We start from the raw sequence: 20,181 nt of genomic DNA, 5'->3' as shown, positions 1-20,181 counted from the left end.
TTTTTTGGTCTCCAGTCCTGAGGTAGTTAGCATGCCGGCCTCCTGGACAGGTGAGCACAATGCAGTGTATACTTAAACGCTCATATTCACCAAGTACAATGATCTTCATTATTTCTATTCACCAAGTACAATGATCTTCATTATTTCTTGGCCTCCATGGCCAAAGAGGTTAGCATGCTAGCACAGCGCAGTGACCCAGGAGCCTCTCCCTATTGCAATCTTTGCAAGTTCAAGTCCAGCTTTTTAAGCTGGATGACGATCACTTCACTTTTTTTTATATTTGGCTGGCCCTCTCTTAGTCATGACCTGCCAGTGTATAAGATGAATCAGCACTTAAGTCCTATGAGCTCACAAATATTAGACAAAGTAAGATGAGGCGTCTAGGAAACTTATGCATTTAAAACAAATCATTTGGTAGTGATATTTAGATTCATTATACATCTTTAAATGGTCTGAAGACCTAGAAATCTGAGGCTCATTTTACTTCAGTTTTGCGGAAATTCGAGAAATTCTTGAAGACAAATTAACTGAAGAGTGATCAGGAGTCATTAGTGCCCTATGCAACTCCTGTAAAATTTTGTCTCGCCTACACATGCATGAACTTTGCAAGACTCCAGAACTGTTCAATTGACTTACATTCCTAAACTGATAAGGACTTACATCACACTAACATGACAGAAAACAAGGGAAAATATGTGACATGGTGTCTAGACAGGAAATTTTCTCAAGTTGGACTTGGCTCGGCCAGGTTTCATTTCTTTGTTGACCTTCACATGTTACCTATTCTGTACAGACAGTTCTGTTGTCTAAGCATACTGTCATTACCTGAATATCATCAGTAGCTGTTTATATCACTTATGTTTATATCACACCTTACCATGTTATCTTTCACTTGGTCATACACCTGCTACACACTCTCCCTGGCAAGTGAACTGCCCAAAATATGAGTGTCCTCAGATATGAAAGTTTGATGTCCCAGTTAGTGTGTTGGTAAAGCAGAAATATGAGAGGTTTGACGTTCTTTCTACTGACTGTTCTTGTGTGCTTGGTCACACATAATTAGTACCTTCAAATACCAGGTTGAGCAAAGCTTTAGGCAGTGTCAAATTATCTTCATTTGAAATGGAATTGTGATGCTGGGAATGCTGATTAATACATGTACTTGACTGACATAAACAAAATGCATGAAGAGGACTGTAAAATTTTAAGGCAAGTTAAAAATTCATTACATGATTTATTCATATTTTAATCCAGGCTTGATCAGTCACAGCAATATTTGCAAGATATGATTTTACTGATTGTTCTTTTTCTTTTCCTCTTTCTCAAGACGCCACTGGGTGATAAACTGTCATCATGCCAAAGCACCGTGCTGATCGCCAACTTACAGACAGAACTGGGATGAGGAAGAGGAACCAGAAGAGGTAGTAGGAAAGGGGAGACTACTCTCTCAGTTTAGTTGTTGACAAATAAATTCTTGTGTTCACTTCACTTCCTCCTTCCCTGAAATAAAATAAGATTAATGCTAGCCTAAATAGTAATATAAATGTCTTAATTAAATGATACAAGAATAAAACAAATACCATGGTTATGCAGAGAATAAACCAGGAAAATTATGGAAATAAAGCACAATAATTGGTGCAAAAAAATTATCATTTTTGGGGTTTTATGCATATTTTGTGTCAGTGGTCAAGCTTATCAGCATCTATTCTACTACCCTTATTTTTTACAACTATTTTGATGTTAATTTATCTTGGTTCCATTTTGTTTGTAGTGATTTGTTTGGTTTATTAGGCAGGTGTATTCCAACAAGCTTCTCAAGATGTCATGAAACAAAGAAAAATTAAAAAGGCTGTTCGTAGGGCTGGAGGAACGGAGTCCACTGTAAGTCATAGCCAATGCATCCTTCAAGCTCTCTTTCATAATGGGTTTGGAGGGAATGTCAAAACTGACAGAACATGACAGTAATTTTTACAACCCATCAAAGCTCTCTTTCATAAGTGGGCATGGAGAGACTGTCAAAACTGAAAGAACATGACTTTGCTGAAAGTAATTTTACACCCACAGAGCTCTCCTTCATGGTGGGCATGGAGGAATTGTCAAAACCGAAAGAACATGATTTAGCTGAGAGTAATTTTTAGTTAAAAGAAAGTTATCCAAATGTGTTGACATTGAATTTTCAAGGTTTCTGTTAATCATATTCGTGATTTTATACAGTGTACAGTGCGCCCAACACTTAACACCTAACCTCCTTGAAAATCATACTTCAGCGGCAGTGAAGGCGGCCTAGCCGCGGATTTAAGCAACCAATCCGCAGACAAGTCGAGATCGACGATCTGAACTTCACTATGGAAAATGTTTTGGATGCACGAATGAGTAACACACCGAGTCGATGGCTTTTACGACATCTCTCATGAGGTGTTTTTCAACGACTGGCAATGAATTTTTCATAGCCAAGAGGTAGGAGGGGGGCCAGGCAGAGGTGAATATATTTTCTAAAACATTGTAATGTGTTGTGGATCTGCGAAAACTGTTTGAAAACTTCACATCAGCGAGCGAGCACATGTCAAGTCGAATCTGCTCCATGCACTTTGTGGAAACAAAGCCAATTGACAGTCTAACCTGTTTCAGCCAATCAAATCTTTCGTTACATGCAAAACCAAATTTAAACACATTCAAAAAAACTAGAAACAGCTACAGAAACGGCAGAGGGAAGCAAAGTTATGTGAAAGAGGTATATTTGTTCTGCCACTTTCCGTTGTTGGCCTCTCATTGGCTCTCTGCTTATCGGGATGAACAAATTTCCCTGTAACCTCTCGGTATTTATTTTGAATAGGTTTATAGTCTTTTATATCATACTTCAAGCCTTAAGGCGTCATAGCCTTCAAATTTAGTCACATGCACGATGGCTGGGCAACATTTTGCAGCCTTTTCCTCTTCTTTGTGGATGCAAAGTTGACTACTTGTCCCAAGAAAAGAGTTCACATTAAATATTTAGGCTAGATAGTAGTATGGTGACAAGTAAAAAGTGAGTCATTGTGACTCAACTACCATTTTGCATTTATAAGTGACGAAAATCACGGAGAAGTTTGACAGGTCCTTTTTTGTTTGGCAATGAATGTATGGTTCTTGTATGACTGTCTTACTTATTATGCATTATTTTACACTCTTATTGTCCCACTGTACATGTTTCATGTTCTTTTTCATGAAGAGAGAATATGAAACGGCGGACTCTCAGTGACATCATACAAAAAATATTCAGTTCATGTTTTTGATGCACTCACACACGTGAATGTGGGAAAATAGCGGCTTTACTTGAAATCTGCAAATCTGCAACGAAGCAGCTCGAACGACGAGTTCGCAAAGGATTTCATTACATTGATCAATACCTGGACGAAGTACGACTTCGCTGTGACGTATTTGTCCGCATGAAAAGACAAATTGCGAATCGGCTGCAGTTGGAGCACGATTCACCGTGCTGGATAAGGGTCAGTGTCATGAATCTGCGACCTATGAGGGAAGTTATGTGTTGGGCATACTGTAGTTGGAGCATGAGCTCTTCAATGCTGATGGGGATATATTTCAGTCACAAATTGTGTTAAAGCCAACATCTTATTCATAGATGATTGCCGTGAAGTATACCTGTGAAAACTTCATTATAATGCTGGTGATTATGATTTTTCTACACAGACCAACTCAGGAGCATTTTCTGGCTTTGGAGGATTTGGATCTCTAGGTGGAAACACTGGATCCTTTTTCGGTAAACCAGCAACAAACGGGTCTTCTGCAGCATCAACTGGACAAGTGTCTGCTACTGTTAAACTGTTTGAAACCTCGAAAAATAACACATTGTCATCTGATCAAACACCAAGTTCTGGGCTGAATGGTGTAAAGAAGAAGGGAGACAACTCTGGCTACCTCAAACAGTTGAAGGCCTTGAATGAAGGAGTTTTAGCATGGATTAAGCAGCATGTAGAAAAGAACCCTTACTGTTTATTGACTCCTATTTTTAGTGATTATGAACAACATCTGTCAGAAATAGAAAAAAAATATCCTAAGGTGAAAATTACTGAAAAAGGTACAGATAAAGCTGAAGAGGAAAAGGACGAAAGCTCAAAATCCAAGAATTCTGATTCCCCTGGTAAGTGTAAGTGAGAAAGCTTTAGATCTGAATGTATTATATTGTATTACTGTGAAGTACTTATTTTTTGTGTGGAACTAATTTTCGCGAAAAAAATGCCCAATATTGAATCATATACCACAGGTTGTAGTAATAATGAAGTGAAATCTTTGCCGGGTTGACGGAAGTTGCACTAAGAAAGCCAGACAGGTCAGCTAAATTTTTTATCAGCAGGGAAGGGAAATTATGGTTTAAATATATACAAACTGGGGCTAAGGCTTGGTGGGTATAAAAGAAAGTGGTAGTTCATTCGTCTTTAGTTTGATCAATCTTCACTAGGCCTGTGAAGTGAAAGAAAAGTAGATACCAGCATGTGCTGGCTTCTGATGAATCTCGATGTGATACACAGTGTCCTATTGGCTATGTCTCTTCTGTGGTCCAATGATTGAGCTTCTAACAAACTGTGATGTGTGTACAATAACACAATAGCTGTTTGACAGCTACGGCATTGTTTGCGGTTTTTGACCTGCTACAGTGGACGGTTAAAACTGAAAATGACGCAAAACTTACTAGGTTGCTTGATAAAGGATGAGTGACTGGCGCCGATAAGGGTGAATTCATATATTTTGCGTTGAACTGCTCAAAAGGTGACGGGTCACTTTGCCAGGTGTTTAAAAGTACTCATCAATGATTCGAAAAGAAGTTACACCTGTTTGAGTACTCCTCATGGTAGGTGTGAAAGTAATCTTCTTACGTTGTGATAATCCATCCCCCATAGTGTTAATCTCTGATCTAGATAACGAGGATTAGCGACACCACAGGAAACAAAGGAGGATTAAAGCCACCGATGATGATGCCTGTTTGATATGCTTGAATAATTTGGGCCATATTATATGTTGGAAGATTTTAAGATTTGTTTTTCAGTATTCTCTTAAATCCGCGAAAATTAATTCCTGCGAATATATTTTTGGAGACAATCCGCAAAAATAAATTCCAGCGAATAATAAGTACTTTACAGTATGTGTAATTTGAAGACGCACAAGGGTGGTGGTTGGGGGGGGGGGGGGTTCAAACCTGGCCTTTGGTAGGGAATTTGTAGATTCCCTTGCCCCGCCCTGTTTGTTGTGACAATAAGAGGCTTATAAGTGGTGTATAACATTTTTGATGAAGACCACTTGTCTTCTACAAATATAATGTAGATATCTGCATGTTGCATAGTTTGTCAGTAATTTGCCTGAGGTCAGTGAAACTCCCCATTTCGTTCAACATCAAAACTGACTGTCATCGCTTAAGTGAAGAATTGTTGAGTATGGCATAAAGTAACAGTGAAATCAATATATGAATTTATTGGTTGTTGAATTTCTGAATTTAAAAGTGGTGCCCATTTAACTATGGGACACTTTAGTTTGTACAAGACTTATCTTTGTATATTAACACTGTGAAGGACTGATGATTGTCAAGATCTGATAATTCTGCAATGTGAGCTATAATTATCTTACCAGCACTTGAAATGGTTGGAAACTTTCATCTTGCAAGTAAATTCAAATCTGTCCCTAATGTTGAAAACTTGCATTTGGTGCACTCCAAACACATGCTGTAAAATGGAGAATCGTGGCACCATATAAATGGAAATTATACACTTGCCACCATGTAGTGTGGTAAATTCTTCAAAATATTCATTTTAAATGACAACAAACCGTGAAGGCTGCTCAATAGGAAATAAGCTATAACAAGGCTATCTTGACGTTAAGAGTATGATTGGGATTTCTAAATCAGATGGAGCCTATCAGTGACACATCTTAATGGAATGCATTTTAATGATGCAGTTTCAAATTTTAAGCAAAGGAATCATATTTTTTGCATTGTTATAAGATCTCAGACAGGTGGGAAATGTGACTTCATTCTTTTTATGGTCAAAAAAAAAAGGATAAAATGTACACATATTGTTAAGGGGAAAAAATTTAAAAAAAGGAAACGTCAAATAAATAAGTTTCTCACTTCTTGTGTGTAGGTGCATATGGGTGAGACACATTAAAGTTTATTAATGTGCCCTCAGTTGGCTTTATTCTCAGTAGAGAGGGAAAATGTTTTTCATACTAGTGAATACTATTTTTAGCTCACCTGTACAAAGTACAGGCATAGCTTATGACTTACCTTGAGCGTTGGGAGTCTAATAACAGGGAAAGCAATATTAAACAAAATGTTAGGGGGGTGGTATTCTAAGAAGTTCTAACCATATTGAGATCAGGGCTTGCTCACATGTAGAGCACAATAACATGAGCAGGTATTCCATCCAGGATTCGGTGCATACATATTAAACACCATAAATTACTTAATTCCTGACTCGGTGTAATGTGTATGAGCACAATAACACAAGGGGTAGTATCCATCGTTGATATTGTGTGTGCATATTAAATACCGTAAATTATCATATTACTGAATCAATGTAAAACAAACTGTTAGGGCTCTGTGTGCACATGAATGACGGTAAATTACCAAATTCACAATTCCATTACTTCATGTATTGACCTGAAGTTGTGCATTCATGTGCCTCCCAGAGGCAAGCTCTTTGGTAGTCTTGCTACCAAATATAATTTCAAGTAGATTTAGTTTGTTAAAACTGAACTGTTTCGTTCTCAGAAAAAACTAGTGGTTTCACCTTCACCAGTAGTGCTGCTCCCACATTGACCTCCACCTCCCCAGCCAAGGCCTCGCCATTCTCTGCATTCAAGTTTGGTCCTGGAACGTCCTCTGGGTTCAAGCCCGCATTCTCATTTGGTACCACAAATGCAGGAAAGACGGACAACACAGAGACATCTCAGGGTAAGAAAATTATTGAACTAATGAAATCTGTCTTAAGTTTGTTAGAAACTAAGAAACATGTTTTTTTTTCTTGGTGTATTTCTCCTGCTTTTTAGGATGTTGTGTTTCAAAGGCTACACATGCAGGAATAAGCTGCTGTTTGCATTGGCATATTTATTCCATTGTTAGAAAAAAAACAGAGGCTTTTATTTATCACCAAAATAGCATTAAAGTGACGTTGTAAGATTAAGTTTCAATGTAGGCAGCAAGCTTATTTATGGACGGAACTTTTCATGCACTTCACCAAAATCATCCATCTGTAAACATGACCATTGTCTCCGTTTGAAAAATAATTTTAAAGCACAATGTTACATTTTGGTGCCAGAATTATCGTGTCTTCATGTCTCCTTTGTTACAAAGATAGATTTATAGACCTGGGCTCACTTTCTTGAAGCCGTCTAAACATATTAGGAGCACATAACTACCATGGCAACCAGCACTGTACGAATTACCTTAGCATGGTAGTTATGTGCTCTTAACTTTAAGAGGACTTCATGCAAGTGGCCCTGGCTGTATTGGGTATTTTACAGGCCTAGCTTTATTCATGATCTTAATCTACTGATTTGCTTCTTACAGCAGTTGAAGAAGAAGAGTATGTTCCCCCAAAACTAGAAGTGAAGGTCGTGGAGGAAGAGGGTGCAGTTTACACAAAAAGGTAATCTGTCCAGTTACAAACCTTGTATGATGTTTGAAAACATGCATGGGAAGCACATCTGTATGTATGTTTTCATGTACACATACCTGTAGCACTCAACAGTTTGTAATGTGGCTTGCACTAAGCTTCAACATCATACTGGAAGCTGAGGCTTGTAGTGGCACCAAGGTTTGGACTCTGTATCAGTATTCATATATACCCTGCTTAAATACATATACGGCGTATGTAATTTGTAGTAACTCGTCATAAGCACAATATCAGTGTACTATAAGTTAGTTTTATATGCTTTCTGCTCTCTTATTTTTCAGGTGTAAACTATTTTACCAAAAAAGTGGAGCCTGGGCTGACAAAGGTGTAGGCAATCTTCACCTGAAGGAGGTGGAAGGCAAATCTCAACTTGTTATTCGAGCTGACACAAATTTAGGTAACAGATATTTAGATCTTCCCACTAGGCACACAAGTGATAAAAATCCACACTGTCTGAAACTTTTTGTAAATTGGGCTTCGTTAGGTCACCCGTTGAAGAGTATCAATTTATATGTAAATACTTTGAGCCCTTGTATTGGATTGCCACAGTGCAAACTCCGTGAGTTGAAGTCCAGCTGACTTCCAATCCGGTTGAATGCGGGTAGATCTGCCAGCAAACTGTGGCAGATGTGAAGGATTGTGGGTTTATCCAGGGCTCTTCCTGTTTGCCTCCGTACATAATGCGCCCAGCCATCATGCTGTATTAGTGAAATATTCATGAGTATTGTGTAAAACATCAGTCAACTAAATACATAAATTGTATTGTTTGATGTGGCAACTTAAAACAAGGTTGCACCATAAATACACTCAAATAATCACAGAATCTTCAGTTAGGTGATGGTGTGGTGTCCCCTGTATGTTTTTTTCGTACCAGTATCAAAATATAATTATTGCCACCTGCAAGCCCATACACATCACTTTTAACCACATTTGAATGTATATCAAGATTTTATGAATGTAAATTCCTAAAATGATAAGTAAAAACTCTTCTTACAAGCATGCAGACGTACTTGGATAAACATTATTTTATAGATGTACATCCTCAAGGTACAGACTTCATTTTGGCAGATTTGATGTGCCTGACACTTGATAGTTCGTATTAATGCCCTCCTTATATCATACTGCTGTTTTCCCCTTGTTTTCTATTGTTATTTTATACAGCATTTAGTTCCATTCATGAAATTCAACCTCCCTATTCTGTGTATAGTTATGCATTCTCCTGGTATTTGGCAATTAGCATATTGTACATCAACTAAAACACCAAATGATGGAGAGTTAGTAACCGCTGAACGAAGCTGCTATTCTCCTCACTGATGTCTTTCCCGCATGAGTGGTGAGAATTTTGTTGAAAAACTTCATCAATCTGTTCAGTTACTTGATTAAAAATATAAATATATGCATTTTGGACTCGCCTTTGCTCCATTCAAGACCACTTGGCAAAAATTGTGTTCATTTTGAGTGACAAACCGTTCATCACCCCTCAAGGGTTGATCTACATAAATAGTTTGGGCACCCTTTTGACGATCCGATTGGTTAGTTTTACCATTTTTATACGCCCCCGCCATTAGGCGGAGCATATTATGTTATAGCGATTTTGTCCATCCATGTTCTTGTCCTTTTTCCTCTTGTATCTCCGATTGTTTTCCACAGAGAGTTTTAATTTTTGGTGGAAACATAGATATACAGATGACAATTGTGACTCACATTTGTTCATTTCCGCTGTTGTCCTGGTAACCACATCGCCCTTTCCCTTTATACATACTATATAAAAAGATATGATTTCCTGTCGTGGCTGTAATTCCAACTGTTTTCTGCATAAAGTTTTTCCATTTCAGGGAACGTACTTCTCAATATACGCTTGTCCTCGTCTCTCCCTGCACAAAGGCAAGGAAAAAACAATGTGAGTTTGATGTGTATACCTAACCCGCCTTTAGACCCAAAGAAGGAGGATGACAAAACAGCTGTGCCGATGTTAATTCGTGTGAAGACAGGAGCAGAAGCGGATGAATTGTTAGCAAAAATAAATGAAATGAAAAACTGACAGGTGGATAATTCAACGAAGGACTGGTAGTAGACAGGAATGGTGCTTTCACAGTCATTGTCATTCTGTCAACAAACAAGAGAGGAATGATGGTGCATCAGAGTTCAGTGCTGTATGTACTTCTGTGTCAGACTGGCTGTGAGCTGTGCTCATTTCACAGGCTGACAGTTATCTTTGGTAATCAGTAACAGTAAAGCTGATAACAGCTAGATTTTTCAGGAACATCCTTGGACAGCAATATTTCTCAATATTTCTCATGTTAATAATAATAATACTATAGTTCACTTTGCTCACTTCACTCACTTCATATTTTCTCACTCTGCATATACAGGTAAATGGTTTCTCAGGAAATGGTTCGTGTTGTGGATATTATACAAATATTCTACCACTGTATGTGTTCATGCTTGCAAACAGTGTGAGGGTCTTGAAGTCATAATTTATTGTTCTAATGAAAATTGTCAGCATCTGGGCCATTTTGGTAATTGTCTTAGTAATTTTTGTCGTATCGGTGACTGATACGTAGAACTCCTTCCAGCTTGTATCAAGACAGTCCAAAGTTGTGTACTCCTTGATTTTTTTCTTTACTACATGTATATCACAATTATCGTTCAACTTCACAGAAGAAAACCATGCATTCTACTGTCATTTGGACCTTCTGTGTAGCTCGTCCTTGAGTCTCACATTCCATAATTGCAATTGCAGGGTCAGTTCAGGAAAGATGATGAGAAATAAAAAACATTAGTTTGTGCTTGATTCTCTTTGGGAAATATGTATTTAATTTCATTAATGTGGAATAACTGATCACCTGAAAGTTTAAAACTTGGCTTTTTTTGGAATTTGAGTTTGTATATCAAGAAAATAATTCTTTACACATGAGACATTTTATCAGTGTTCATACTACATACTAGGTCTTACTTGGTGTTCCCCTTATCACTACTGTTAGACTGTTGATTTATGAGTATTTTCGTTGGACACTAAGACATGATAAATAAAGAAAAATTTGCAAAATAAAATAAATCCAAAAGTGCAAAGAAAGATCAATTATATACACCATTATGCTTGTTGGCGAAAAAAAGAAAGCCAGGTGAAAATACAGATGCTAGTACAGTTGTCTCAATAACACTGTTTTACAGTATTTTAAACTCAATTTTGATACCATGTAGCAATGCCGTGATTGGATGTTCTTTGTTGATGCTATCAGATGTAATTGGTGTTTGATTTGCATAAAACTGTCAAGAAATTAAATTGTGTAATGAAAATGTGGTTTTCTTTTGGTACTAAATTTACTGACATGCCTCTGGTAAGTGTAGCACAATGAGCAGAGCTTTAGGGTCTTCCAGATGACCTTGCTTTATATAATTTTGGGGGGGACATATCTGTGTGCTTGTCCATCTGTATTTTGACTTAGTGGCAAACAACAATAAGCTTGTCTGTGTGCTGTATCTCCATAACTGTCTGACCAAATTCAGTCAAATTGTTATTAAAGCTTAATGGTAAGAACTGAAAACTGATCAACTCATGAGGTGTGTCAGTTTACTCTTATGTTCTTTAGGTGATATCTCCAAAACCAACAGGCCTGTCTGCACCAAATTTGGTCTGAAGCCTGTTTACCAGTATTTATAACAGATAAGCTTTAGGAAGGTGTCGGTCTGCTCATATCTCTGTCTGTAATTTAACATTTTTGAGGAAAATAACCTTAATATATCTTCATAGCTACTGGTTCAAACAAATAAGCCTTGACGCCATTGTTCTTGGATTTTAACAGATCTACCTTTCGGGTATGCCCTCAGGTCGTGTTTTTTTAGTCTAGGTGGATCAGATGGCTAAAGCACTGGCTCTGTCACTGTTGAGCCCTGGACCCATGAGGCCACAGGTTCGAATTCAGCTCTTGATGGGTTTTTCGATTTAGCACACGAGGCGGATCTTTTCCCAAAATAAGCATATTAAGCAGAATGGCGCAGCAAACTTTGCCGGTTGTCAAGCTAGCATCACTCCAGGAAGTCGTCGTGCATGCCAATGTGAACCGCCTCCGTATATTGGCATAAAAAAAGAAAACGATGTTTGCCGTTTGGACTTAGTCGTGTTTTTCCATTAAAGATGCCGCCATATAAGTGCAATCTACTTGAGTAAACATCACATTATTAACACCTGCTTACAGTGCGGCGTTTTAAGGCCATATATTACGTTGTTTTATGACGCCCTAACTGTTTTACTCTGTGAGGATAGGCCGTTAAATTTACTGCGCCTGTGAGCAGCGTGACGCTTACATCAGCCTAAATGGAGGTCCAACGGAACGAAAACTGGTCGAGAACAGAGGTTAAGACCCTTTTTTTTTATCCCAAACCCAAATATTCAAGTGACCAAAGAATGGGTCAGTAATGGATCGATTTGGCTGAATTTATTTAGCGTAAATTCCGGTCAAAAAGAAAAATCGACCATAAGTGAGGGATTTACAATTAAATCTATACCGACATACACAGTCAAGCTATATATTAAACAATACATCAACCGAATTAATTGTCATTTGGACCTTAATCGATCGCAATGACTTTTCTGAGAGCTCTCTGATTTTCTAACGATTTGCCTTGTCACTTGACCCTAATTTCGCCCCGTTTTTAGTCGTCGGTGCTCAGTGGGGGGAAAAACCGCGGGCGTCTCCACTCCTTGTCTATAAAGATGAGGGTGGAGATGTAGAGGAAGCACATCGCCGCACATTACAACAAAAAGTTACTGTACTTGAGCTGATGCTTGTAGAGATCGCCAGCTATTGCCCACTTATTTTGACAGAATGCAATCATCAAAAGCTCTAACATCCACTGAGTAATTCGACTACAGTACGGCTTCCAGTCATCAGATGCACATTGTCTAGACTTCTCCACCATTCGCCTAGAAACCCGGACGAACGGCCAGAAGATCTCTACCAGCGCCTTGTAGCGTTTGTAGAAGATAATTTACTACTAAGTGATGGCGGTAGACAACATCACGGTGCAGCTATAACCGAGGACAAAGAACTCTCACCTACTCCGGAAAATTTAATCGTACTTAAATGGCTGTGACTGGTTCATCTCCGCACTTCCCCAGCTCATTAAACAACGTTATGGCACAGAACTGCGCTCCAGAACACTGGCATCTATAAAACCAGAAAATTTCACAAGCGCTGGCCTCCCTGATTGACGAAATCAGGACAACAGAGGACGTAAAAATAATGCGTACAGCTACAACCAAGGATAACTTTTCCGCTGCTAACTTTCGCCCCCAAAAATCATGCCCTCTGTGTAGTCAAACAAGGAGACAGAGACGCCATTTCTTGAGCGAGTGTTCATACCGTCCAGAACAAGACTGCAAATATCTCGCCAAGGCACGCCAAATTGTAAATGTGGTCGAACAGCCTGGTGACGACATCCCCGAAGTAGCCGTCGACGAGGAGGCTGACAACAGACGGTGGCAACATGATACGCTTTTCTACCGCAAAACGGTTAGGTCTGACGATTACGAAAAGTTGCCAATCAGCTCACCAGGCGGACGGATCCTCTCCACTAAATGCCGTCGGCGAAGATGACTTTACATTGATTCGCGACAGCTGAAAATTCATGTTTTGTTTTTCCGACTTGTTGAAAATTTGGACGTGGAGATGCTTCTGAGAACCCCATTTATGGAACGCAATGACATTGATGTCCGGCTAGCCAAACGTGTTGTCACACTTAGTGACGGTACCAACTACACGTACGACTTCACCAGCCCGCCCCCAACCAGTCACACCATCCGTCGCGCCCATCTAATTCGCACCCCACCCCACCGAACACAGTATGGCCAGGTGAATTCTTAGAATTGGACGTGCCGGATGAATTAAATCTAGATAACACACATGCCCGAGAGCATGTTAACAGCAAATCAGCTCATCAGCTCGTTACTCCAGCAGTGTTAGCATTTACCCCAGTAATATGTCTCCAGCCATGAAAACCAAGTTTCGAGACACAGTTGACAAGTACGATGACGTCTTTAACCCAGAGATCATAGGTTAAAATGGCGCATCGGGCTAATTCGAGTCTGTTGTAAAAATTGGCCCCGTCCAACCCCCACAAAGAAAAGGACGTCTCCCCCTTTATTCAGGCGACAGTTTTATCGAACTTCAACAGAATTTTGACGACTTACAGGTTGTAGGAGTATTCAAACGCCCTGAGGACGCTGGGATCGCTGTTGAATACCTGAATCTTTTATTACTGCTTAAGAAAAACAAATTGTGGTTCCCGTCTCGAGACAGTCTTTGCTGATGTTGGACGCTATAGCAAACCTCAGCCTTCCGTTATGCCAGACGTGGACTCCACCCTACGCCACATTGGCCGATGGAAGTATATTATAACCACTGATCTCTCAAGTGCATTCTACCAGATCCCTCTGAGTGAAGACTCAATGAAATACTGCGGTGTTGCTACTCCATTTCATGACGTCCTTGTTTATGCCCGGCTCGCAATGGGAATGCCAGGCTCAGAGATCGCCTTAGAGGAACTTATAGGCAGAGTTCTGGGAGATTTACTAGAGCAGGACACAGTCGCCAAACTAGCGAATGATCTATACTGTGGTGGTCAAACACCAGAGGAATTGCTGTCTATATGGGAAAGACTCCAGTCTCTACAGACGAATAATTTGCGATTGTCCTCCCCCAAGCCAATCAGCGCCCCTTCGTCAGTCTCCATATTGGGTTGGATCAGGCGTGAGGGATCAATTTATGCTAGCCCTCACCGCATAGCTGCCCTGGCGTTTTGCCGTGTTCCGACAACTGTTCATGGCCTGCGCTTATTTACCGGCGCTTACAAGGTCTTGGGTCGAGTAATTCCACGCTGCTCCAGCATCTTGTCCCCGTTAGATCCTCTCACCCCTGGACAACAGTCAGACGACAAACTCCTGTGGTCTGATGGACAACTTCAAACTTTTCATGCAGCCCAGCAGGTCTTATCTACTAACAAAGCCATTGTTCTTCCTCGCCCAGCGGACCAACTCTGGATCGTCACAGACGCCTCTGTCAAAAGACATGGCATCGGAGCAACCAAGTATGTGACCCGCAACGGTAAGCAACATCTCACGGTTTTCTTTTCGAGGTCTGTAGGTAACATGACTCTCTTGTGAGGTCGAAGCTCTATCTATTGCGGTGGCAACCAAGCACTTTCATCCATATATAGCACAGTCTACCCACAAACCTACATCCTTATGGACAGTAAGGCGTGCGTGCAATCCTTAGAGAAGGTGTGTTGTGGAGAGTTTTCTGCAAGCCCAAGGGTACTTACATTCCTGCCCACCGTCCGCCAATACCAGGCTTCCATCCGCCACCGAGCTGGATCTGATGTTCCTTCAGATTCAGACTTCGTCAGCAGAAATGCTCCTGATTGTGACACGCCGTCTTCTCAGCTGTGCTCGTTTGTGTAGCGTTCTGAAAGCTGCGTTGTTCATTCGTGTTCGCCTAACGACATTCTCAATGGCGTGACTAAACTCATTTTCACAACTAGGTCTGCCTGGGTAGCCCCTTCAGTCCGAATACCCCGATTTACGTCGCGCTGATGCCCACCTCAAAAAAAGTACCCACCTTACCAAGAAGTTAACTGACATTAAAGACCTTAAAATGATACCTTAACTACGTCACCATTGCCAAAGATGATCTTATTCGCACCTGACGAGGAATGCATCGCAGTTTCACTACAGATTTTGGATAGGTTACTGACCTCACTTCACATCCGACTTGATCATCCTTTGTGCCACCAGCTGAAACTTGTAATACGGCGACACTTCTTCGCTTTGGATGTGGATAAAGCCGTGGAACAGGTATCTGGCGCCTGCTTTCACTGCGCCTCCCTGAAGAAGATACCACGCCACATAGTGGAACAGAATACTGGGAATAGATTTTTCATTTCCTGCCGATTTACTAAAGAAAGAACGTCAACGCATCCTAGTTCTCCGAGAATGTGTGACTTGTTTCACCTGTACTGCACTCCTGAATGATAAGAAAGACGGGAGAATACGTGATGCCCTCCTTCGACACTTCGTTGAACTACGACCGTTGGGTGACCCTCAGCCGTCCTCAGGATAGACAATGCACCAGGCCTTAAGTCACCCGTGAATGACGAACTTCTCCAGAAACACAGAATAGCCATTGAACTCGGACGAGTGAAAACATTAATAGGAACCCGGTGGCCGAAAGGGCCATCCAGGAATTGCAGTCACTACACCAGAACTCGATGGGTGATATGGTATCCCACTTACACCTTCCATCGCCACTGAGCGCCTTAACTCCAGAATCAGAGGCAGATGACTATCGGCATGAGAAATGTTGCTTCAGAAGGACCAGTATACCAATATCCCAATTCCGCTAACGGATCGCCTTCTTATATTGGACTAATATTCAGACCGTATTAAAAAAAACACCTACATAGTAAGACACCGAAGGCTCTACCTGAAAGAACACTTGATTCACCTGAACACATGATACCAACCATACAAATGGGCGACCTAGTATACCACCATTCCGAACGTAACAAACCCAATATCTCGGGTCCTGGAAGAACACCTGAGATACCAGCCATACAAATCAGCGACCTAGTATACCACCATTCCGATCGTAACAAATCCAAGTCTCGCGACCGATATCTTGTCGCCACTGCGGATGGCGACTGATGCCATGTAAGGAAGTTTGCTGGTTCTTAACTCCGGTCACAGATATATCGCGTCAAGAAGTCGGAGTGCTTTGTAGTGCCACAGTGTTTCGGCCTTAAGTCTCAGATCACCTCCTGGGACTCTTCCTGCAGACTCCTCAGAGGAGGGAGAGTCTACATGTCCCTCCTACTCCCTCTCCACGCGTCCTAACACAAATACCTTTTGTGTTGTCCACAGCTGATATTGACGGACACTCGTTGACCACATTATACCACACCACTGCTCAAGAGGCCACGTGGACAAAAACCATGATTCCATTTTAATACTGCCGAGTTCCAACGATCCACTCGTCAGCGATCCCGAGCGATTCATCTAAATGACTTTATTGTGGGTTGAATACCATGTTTACTTTGGGGGAGAATAATACCCAGGGACCTGAGGTCAGTATGTCCAAGGATGGCGCCCTTCTTTCAGCTGATTATCATATTTCTGAGATAATTAATGCCATTATTCAGGTTCACCTTTTTACCATGTAGTTGCTATGACCTTATCGTACTTTAAATGCCGCAATCAAATGTTTGATACGAGGAAAGTATTGACTTATGTTTTTTTTTCTGATGTAAAATTTTCATTTTCTATGAGGCGGTTTTAAATTCCAGAAAGAAGAAGTAGTCGCACCAACATGTTGTTTGCATTACATATAACTTGACATGCCATATATATATATATGCAGAGTTATCTCTCCACTCCAAACTGAATCGCTCTCTCTCTCTCTCTCTCCCTCTCTTCCAGTTGTTGTTGGTTTACGTTTTGGGTTTGTACCTTTTGAACGTAAATACAACTCGATCTTATTGATATACGGACATCTGGCTTGTGGTTTTATCACTACAATATCGGGAACTCCTCCCCCTCCTCCTCAACATGCAGGAAGCTGGTCAGTTTGGTGTATGAAGGTCTGTAGCGCCCAACTTGGTAACCCGACTACTGCAATCCTTACTTCACAAGAGCCATTCCCTGATCAACAATGTCCTTGGTCGTTTTCCTTGACGGACCCTGCAACATTGCAACAGAATCCAGTAGCAGGTTTCCCTCTTCTCCCACTCATTCCACAGCATTTTCGTGGATCTATATATCTTCTGGCCGTAGCCAGCATGCTATTAAAAGAATTGAATGCCACATTTCCTGTATTTATACTTCAATTTCACACCATGAAAACTATATGTTTAAGTCGTGACGAAGTCTTGGGGTGTCTAAGCTCTGCCGTGATATATCGTAGATACATCCTGCTATATCGTAGTAATTTTTGCTCAGTCGCAAAACAAGTGTTGACACATCCTATAATAGTATCGATATGACCACTTTGTATAACACATTGTGTTAGCATCGTGCTTATTCTTGCACGGGGTATACTTTTTGGTAACATCATAATATGTTCTCACTTCGTACCGCTTCATAGTAAGTCTTGTCAGTTTCCTGTGCACCCTATAGTGGATACGCTTTATCGCTGTTGAACAATGTATGCTTTGTATATCTATTACGTGATTGCTATATTTCAGTCTCGGTCAGTGAGGTATATTGCAATAGAAGCTCGGCCCTCACTTCATGATGTGTATACGTAAAGCGGCTTTTCGCCATGAGGCTAGTAAGGTTAGTGAGGGCTTGGGGATTGAGGAAGGATGGTTTCTTCTGGTTTCTCCTGGAATTTATAAGAGCTAGGGTGTATATACTTCCGACCGGTGCACTGCAGAACACAACACACAACAACTGTATATAAATCTGGAAACACAAAAATATATATTCCTATCTATAGAAGGATATATATAAGTATCTTTCCATGAACCTGCTCCAGCATGCATATACGTCATTTTATAATCACATAGTTGTAATACTGTAATATTTATTTCAACACAATGTCGCCTAACCGGATCCAGCTAGGACTCAGAAGCTATCCCGGAAATGTTCAATGAATAACTGTTTAAAAAACATCATTTTTTTTGGCATTTGTTTTGTTTGTTTTTTTTTTGTGTGTGTTCTTTTTTTTGGCATTTGTTTTTTTTTATATCCACTTCACGGCCCAGTAAAATGTACAGACGTATAGTGATAAATATAATTTGTAAGCCCAGTGATGGACATAGTCAAGGTTACACATCCTACACCATGCAGTTATTACCATTTCGGGACGTTACGTGTACTGTTTAACATGTGCCAGTCCTATAGCCTACATGATCTGACTCACGTAACAGGTGTCTGGCCAAGTAAACATTGAACCACAGATAAGATATCCTGACCTACGCTAATCACTATATACTGGGGAAGACAGGAAACATCAGTTTATAGAGTGAAAGAAACACGCGTAGATTAAGTGTGTAAAACTGGTTCTTTGTATACAGCATCAAAGAAGCGTACAGACCTAACTGCACATGCTTGATAGTAGGCCTATATACATCCGTGTGACAAGCTACATGTGTATACCGATGTAATCTAGTGCAGCAGGCTATAGGCCACTAGTGCATATATACGTACATATCTTGAACGAAATATGGGATTTTACATCAGTTACTATATAGCGGTTTACGTGTAGATGTACATCTAGTGACATCTTTCTGATTTTTACCAAATGAACTTGACGATATACCATGGAATCCATCTGTCACGCTGTGGTGTATGTTAATTAATAGGAAAACCAAGACCACTGAATTCGGTGAATGGTAAGTAAATAAAATGCTATTTTAATCCTTTTTGTTATGTCTTTCTACATGTTAGAAATTTGAAACGCCAAGGCGTCAATGAGCTATACATGTACACATGTAAAAGCCTATATACAGCACGCTCGTTTAGAGAGATATATACAACATAATATTCATTCAGAACGACACATTGCATGCAGAACCATTTGGGTTTAGGTTTATCTCTGTATATATTGTACTATATAGAATAAAAATCAATTTTCCCTGATCCTTCTTTGTTATACATTTGTCTTTATATCTCTATTATTATTTTTTTTCTTGTTTTAGGGAGTCTTGAATGTCAGTGATTTTGAATTAATTGGTTTCAAAAACCGAGGATGTCAGCTTAACTGAAAACACAACTAAAAGAGAAGAAACTGTGCCCTAAAACGGAGTGTATCGCTTACGGGAATTCATTGACATCTGTGTTCATATATAAAGGTAGATCTATTCATGACAGCGTATTGGACCACAAGGAATAATCCTGGCCTTAGTGTCGCATGAAAATCAGCATCTCGAAATGGAGGAAAGTAAAGTGACGGCCGAAATGATTGGTCGCTTTGAGGTCCTGAGGATGAATAGTATTCAAAATAGATCGCTTTCCATAATGAGGCGACGCAGAAGGCGAATAGTAAAGCGGAGAGAATCGCACGTGTACCTTGCGACACAGTTTGACATCCGTCCGGAAGAGCATCCGGAAGAAATGTGCGGTCAACCAAAGGTTGACGAAAACACAGCAAACGAAAGTGATTCTGACGACGGTTTTACCTCTGACGTCAGTGATTACGTCACTCCTGATGAGAAGGATCAATTAATCTCGGACAAAGCTGGCGATCGGAACTTACAATGTATGTTTTGTCGAAAGAATAGCGTACAGGAAAGACTGTGGCGGATCCGTCAGTTGAGACGAGTTAGAATGACGAGAAGTCAGATTTTACTAGAATCCTCATAGGGCGTATTATATAACTTGTATATATAATGTACATCGAAATGAAATGTTTACAAAGCTTGGCCTGGAGTGTGTGTGCGTGTGTGGGGAGAGGAGGGTGTGTGTGGGCGGGGTAGGGGTATATTGGATCTGAATTCAACGTTAAATGTTTTATCTGTATTT

General features: G+C 40.3%; 1 protein-coding gene across 1 annotated transcript; it reads left to right on the top strand.

Annotated features, from left to right (window-relative positions):
• Positions 1-1,353: 1,353 nt before the first annotated feature.
• LOC135466334 (nuclear pore complex protein Nup50-like) lies at positions 1,354-11,334 on the top strand. The gene is given in 8 exon segments (XM_064743768.1): positions 1,354-1,387; positions 1,390-1,421; positions 1,792-1,881; positions 3,688-4,138; positions 6,758-6,940; positions 7,556-7,634; positions 7,943-8,058; positions 9,497-11,334. Coding segments are annotated over 8 exon segments (1,191 nt in total). The 3' UTR covers positions 9,703-11,334.
• Positions 11,335-20,181: the final 8,847 nt, after the last annotated feature.

Source organism: Liolophura sinensis, chromosome 6 (assembly GCF_032854445.1).
Source record: "Liolophura sinensis isolate JHLJ2023 chromosome 6, CUHK_Ljap_v2, whole genome shotgun sequence".
NCBI classification, from domain to species: Eukaryota; Metazoa; Mollusca; class Polyplacophora; order Chitonida; family Chitonidae; genus Liolophura; species Liolophura sinensis.
The sequence above is the reverse complement of the archived record's forward strand: the minus strand, read 5'-3'. Positions and strand labels throughout refer to the sequence as shown.